Genomic DNA, 6000 nt, shown 5'->3' with positions numbered 1-6000 from the left:
TCCTATGAGCCCTGAGTAGAACACCCGCCTAGTTGCACAATGACATACACCCTGTTCTCATATTACATAGGCAAATGTGCTCTTTAGGTCACTAGGAAAGCTGGGGGGACAACCAATACCTCCGCCATGTAGCTAACACAAGGGTTGTTGTCACCCAGTGGGTAACTTCCTCTGTGGAGGCCATATTGTTGGTCACCTGTCGTCACCCAGCTTTCCCAGATAAAGAAAGAACTTGACAGAAGAAGACATTTAAATACATGTATGTATTGTATATAGCTGGATATGACTGGGAGTGTACGGGTAATACTGGATGACTGGTAATACTGGGTGTGTATACGGCGTAGTCCTAAACTGGGTGTGTCCAGGTGTACGCCACGCCCACATCACTGGATTCCCCTAATTGCACCGCCTACATTTTGCTTTCAGACGAAGTCTCCGCCCACACGGTAGATTTCTCTGGAACGCCCCGCCCACTGGGACAGACTCTGTGGATACGCCACGCCCCCAGATCACGTGACGCCACCGGGCTCTCTCACGGCTCTGAGGTGGAGCTGCGCCGCCATTTTCCCTTCCGCTCCCGTTCTCTGACGCTGAGCGCCGTACGGCGGCCAGTACCGGCAGCTCCCCGGCGTGTTTGTGGGTGACAGTCGGACCAGTAGTGTCCTTGTGTGTGTGCTCGCTCCTCTCCATGAGCAGGTGTGCATCTGGTCTGGTCACACCGGATCCCACGTCCCGGGCCTCATCCTCTGATCTGTGTGTCTGAAGAAACCGCCATGTCCGGGCAGAGCATCACCGACCGCATCACGGCGGCACAGCACAGCGTCACCGGCTCCGCCGTCTCCAAGACCGTGTGCAAGGCCACGACTCATGAGATCATGGGGCCCAAGAAGAAGCACCTGGACTGTGAGTACCGGAATATTACTGAATGAGGGGAGGCCGGGGGATTGACAGCTTCCGGTCTTATCATTCTCGGGTGCAGTGTATTGTGGGGACCCCCTCCTGCCTGGTGACTGAGGGGTGCAGTGTATTGTGGGGACCCCCTCCTGCCTGGTGACTGAGGGGTGCAGTGTATTGTGGGGACCCCCTCCTGCCTGGTGACTGAGGGGTGCAGTGTATATTGGGGACCCCCTCCTGCCTGGTGACTGAGGGGTGCAGTGTATTGTGTGTACCCCCTCCTGCCTGGTGACTGAGGGGTGCAGTGTATTGTGTGTACCCCCTCCTGCCTGGTGACTGAGGGGTGCAGTGTATATTGGGGACCCCCTCCTGCCTGGTGACTGAGGGGTGCAGTGTATTGTGTGTGTACCCCCTCCTGCCTGGTGACTGAGGGGTGCAGTGTATATTGGGGACCCCCTCCTGCCTGGTGACTGAGGGGTGCAGTGTATTGGGGGGACCCCGTCCTGCCTGGTGACTGAGGGGTGCAGTGTATTGTGGGGACCCCCTCCTGCCTGGTGACTGAGGGGTGCAGTGTATTGGGGGGACCCCCTCCTGCCTGGTGACTGAGGGGTGCAGTGTATTGTGTGTACCCCCTCCTGCCTGGTGACTGAGGGGTGCAGTGTATATTGGGGACCCCCTCCTGCCTGGTGACTGAGGGGTGCAGTGTATTGTGTGTGTACCCCCTCCTGCCTGGTGACTGAGGGGTGCAGTGTATATTGGGGACCCCCTCCTGCCTGGTGACTGAGGGGTGCAGTGTATTGTGGGGACCCCGTCCTGCCTGGTGACTGAGGGGTGCAGTGTATTGTGGGGACCCCCTCCTGCCTGGTGACTGAGGGGTGCAGTGTATTGGGGGGACCCCCTCCTGCCTGGTGACTGAGGGGTGCAGTGTATTGTGTGTACCCCCTCCTGCCTGGTGACTGAGGGGTGCAGTGTATATTGGGGACCCCCTCCTGCCTGGTGACTGAGGGGTGCAGTGTATTGGGGGGACCCCCTCCTGCCTGGTGACTGAGGGGTGCAGTGTATTGTGTGTGTACCCCCTCCTGCCTGGTGACTGAGGGGTGCAGTGTATATTGGGGACCCCCTCCTGCCTGGTGACTGAGGGGTGCAGTGTATTGGGGGGACCCCCTCCTGCCTGGTGACTGAGGGGTGCAGTGTATTGTGTGTACCCCCTCCTGCCTGGTGACTGAGGGGTGCAGTGTATATTGGGGACCCCCTCCTGCCTGGTGACTGAGGGGTGCAGTGTATTGTGTGTACCCCCTCCTGCCTGGTGACTGAGGGGTGCAGTGTATATTGGGGACCCCCTCCTGCCTGGTGACTGAGGGGTGCAGTGTATTGGGGGGACCCCCTCCTGCCTGGTGACTGAGGGGTGCAGTGTATTGTGTGTGTACCCCCTCCTGCCTGGTGACTGAGGGGTGCAGTGTATATTGGGGACCCCCTCCTGCCTGGTGACTGAGGGGTGCAGTGTATTTGGGGGACCCCTCCTGCCTGGTGACTGAGGGGTGCAGTGTATTGTGGGGACCCCGTCCTGCCTGGTGACTGAGGGGTGCAGTGTATTGGGGGGACCCCCTCCTGCCTGGTGACTGAGGGGTGCAGTGTATTGTGTGTGTACCCCCTCCTGCCTGGTGACTGAGGGGTGCAGTGTATATTGGGGACCCCCTCCTGCCTGGTGACTGAGGGGTGCAGTGTATTGGGGGGACCCCCTCCTGCCTGGTGACTGAGGGGTGCAGTGTATTGTGGGGACCCCGTCCTGCCTGGTGACTGAGGGGTGCAGTGTATTGTGGGGACCCCGTCCTGCCTGGTGACTGAGGGGTGCAGTGTATTGGGGGGACCCCCTCCTGCCTGGTGACTGAGGGGTGCAGTGTATTGTGTGTACCCCCTCCTGCCTGGTGACTGAGGGGTGCAGTGTATATTGGGGACCCCCTCCTGCCTGGTGACTGAGGGGTGCAGTGTATTGGGGGGACCCCCTCCTGCCTGGTGACTGAGGGGTGCAGTGTATTGTGTGTGTACCCCCTCCTGCCTGGTGACTGAGGGGTGCAGTGTATATTGGGGACCCCCTCCTGCCTGGTGACTGAGGGGTGCAGTGTATTGGGGGGACCCCCTCCTGCCTGGTGACTGAGGGGTGCAGTGTATTGTGGGGACCCCCTCCTGCCTGGTGACTGAGGGGTGCAGTGTATTGGGGGGACCCCTCCTGCCTGGTGACTGAGGGGTGCAGTGTATTGTGTGTGTACCCCCTCCTGCCTGGTGACTGAGGGGTGCAGTGTATTGTGGGGACCCCCTCCTGCCTGGTGACTGAGGGGTGCAGTGTATTGTGGGGACCCCCTCCTGCCTGGTGACTGTGGGGTGCAGTGTATTGGGGGGACCCCTCCTGCCTGGTGACTGAGGGGTGCAGTGTATTGGGGGGACCCCTCCTGCCTGGTGACTGAGGGGTGCAGTGTATTGTGGGGACCCCCTTTCAGGTGTTTGCAGGTTATTTGTGGTGTATGAGGGGGCGCCTGTGTGTTTTATTGCGGGGTTCCTTGGTGTCCGGGGTGCACTGTTATTGGTTCCTGTCTTACCTCTTGGGTGTGGGGTCCCCTTCTTGCGGTGCTGTATCGCGGTGAGCGCCCCCTGGGGGTATGTTGTGCCCGCTCTGCTGTCACCGCTCTTATTTCTATTCATCAAATAATAAAAAAAGTTTATAGTTTTTAAAAATATTTTCTGTATCCACTCCTCACGTTTTGAAGATCTCTGCTTGCTGCCGTTCGTTAGGAGCCTTTATTGTTTACATATAATGGATAGAGACCTGTGCGGGGGCTGTGTGCTGGACACAGGTGCGTGGCTCGTTACAGTGTAATGATTGTCGCTGTCTATCATATGAGCAGCACGGATATTGTATCCTGAAAACATCTGCAGCTTTCGAATAGACTTTTATTTATTCATTATTTTCAAGAACTTTGCTTGTTGTCAGTGAATGGGAACATTGTTTACATCCAGAGCCTGAGAACCATCCAGACCTAAGGGCGCATGCACGCCGCTCTGTTACTGCCCCGTTTTGTATAGAGCCTGGCTTCTATAGAGACGCTTGTGGCCTCCTCCGGTACCTCCGCTTGCCTACAATTAAATTGATCTGATAGAAGAATTATGTCGTGGTCCGTCAGACTAGAGCATTGCTGTTACGGGAGAATATCTCCGTATATATTGAGTCTGACAGAGCATCGAGGCTGTACGTCTCCGTGCTATTGTGCATGAGCTCGAATACTTCTGACAGCTGAGGGTTTGCTACAGTTGCGTCCAGTCTAGACAATCCTCTGTAAGCTAAATATAAGCAGCTCAAATCTCTCCTGTTCTGATAGTTTGCTACAATGTATCGGTGTTATGTCCGGTAAATGACAAAGTCTCAGAACTTCTCTACTGTAGACTGTGACCTCCGTAGACATTAATAGGACGTAGTCTGAAAAGTATGGGGCGGCAGGAGAGGTCCGGCCTGTCCTACTATACGTGGCGCTGATGAGGGCGCGACTATTGACGAGAAGCCGCAAGGAATAGGAGAGAATGATAGAAAATAAGACGCGGGGCGACCGTAGCGCCGCACGTGAAGCGTCGTGGGCGGCCGGGTCAGGTTCTTATGGCGATGGCCGGAGTTCAGGCCTCGAGCCGGACGTCGTTACCAAGTGTTCTTGTTTTACAGTCCCTGCAATATTACGTGTGTTGTATATGGAGGCCCAATGACCAATAAGCCCCTCCACCTATAGGTATTGATGCAGCTGTAGGAGATCTGGAAAGCTGAGCCTTAAAGGGGCTTTTTGCCCACCACGAACATATGGATTAGATTCGCCATCAATGTCTTATTGAGAGGGTCTGAACGCCAGGGTCCCCTCTGATACCTATATACCGCCTTCTATATCCACCTGAGCACTTGGATAGACTGCACGGGGACTTCAGTGCTGACACGCAGGACGCTTCTTCTAGCAGTCGGGGCCCTGTCGTCTCAACATTTGGGGGTTTACCTCAGAAAAGGGTTGTACTAGGGTGACAACCCCCCTCAAGGCGGTCAGGTGTCTCCATTGATGGTTTCCTGCTGTGCCAGCGCTGCTGATCCTTGCTCCGACATTTACAACTTATTGTTGATGACAGGCGTTCCGGGGTCCACAATTTTGAAAGTGTCGGCTCTTTTTCCATAAACGGAGCCACGCCTTCTCATGCGATATTTCCAGTTCTATTCATTTGAATGGCAGTGAGTTGCAGTAACCGACAGAGCCAATGCACAGGGGTGGCGCTGTTTCTAGAAAAGCAAACACTTTTCTAATTCTGGACATCCCTTTTAACCTCCTTTTGAGTGTCTGGACCCCTTATAGAGACCTATGTAGAACAAGGTACTGTCACGAGTACACGAGGTGTGTAGTTCTCTAAATTATTCTCTGTTGCAGACTTCATGGGAAAGCGGATATGTAATTCTTGTTAAATTATGTTTTGTACCAAGTGGGAAGGAAGGGAACCCCCCCCCCCCCACAAAAAACAAAACCTTACTGCTTGCCTTAGGCAGGATTCACACATTCAGTTTTTGCTGCGTTTTTTTTTCATGCCATTTTGAAGCCAAAGCAGGAAGGGATCTGAAGGAGAGGAGACCTCAGTATTTCGTCTATGCTTTTTATTTCTTTTGTATCCACTCCTGGATTTGGCATCAAAACTGCATGTGTGAATTCAGCCCTACAGCAAACAAGTGGTGTGGCCATAGGGTCATGGAATATTGTCGAAATTCTATATAGCACTGGTCTCTAGTCTCTCTGGCTGCGGTGCAACTACATTTCCCAGCGGCTGTCTGGGCTTGCTGGGAGTTGTCGGTTCTCAACAGCCGGGGGGCCACGGTGTAAAGTCATTGGGGTCCTGACATCTTGGTCCTCATGTGTGTGTCTGTGTGTCTGTCTGTCTACACACACACCAGCCTGCAGTTCTGACCCGCAGCCTTTAGGTTCTTATTCTGAAGTGTTTTCTTTCTCGGTCGTCCGTTTATCATATAGTTGAAACCAATTTTTGATCCTATTAAGTGTGATTTTCCGGCAGAGACTGGAAGAAGTTATTTTATAGGGT

At 54.7% G+C, this 6000-nt stretch overlaps 1 protein-coding gene across 9 annotated transcripts in view; it reads left to right on the top strand.

The window, feature by feature from the left end:
* Nucleotides 1-500: 500 nt before the first annotated feature.
* Nucleotides 501-6000, top strand: part of PICALM (phosphatidylinositol binding clathrin assembly protein) — an 82976-nt gene continuing 77476 nt past the window's right edge. For 6 of the 9 annotated variants that reach the window (XM_075851415.1, XM_075851414.1, XM_075851413.1 and 3 more), the window contains exon 1: nt 501-903. In XM_075851415.1, the coding sequence (XP_075707530.1) occupies nt 774-903 (130 nt within the window). In that variant the 5' untranslated portion in view covers nt 501-773. The remainder of the gene's footprint in view (nt 904-6000) is intronic. The other 3 variants (XM_075851421.1, XM_075851419.1, XM_075851418.1) reach the window with 1 other exon arrangement.

This window comes from Rhinoderma darwinii, chromosome 2 (assembly GCF_050947455.1).
Source record: "Rhinoderma darwinii isolate aRhiDar2 chromosome 2, aRhiDar2.hap1, whole genome shotgun sequence".
Lineage (NCBI taxonomy): Eukaryota > Metazoa > Chordata > Amphibia > Anura > Rhinodermatidae > Rhinoderma > Rhinoderma darwinii.
The sequence above is the reverse complement of the archived record's forward strand: the minus strand, read 5'-3'. Positions and strand labels throughout refer to the sequence as shown.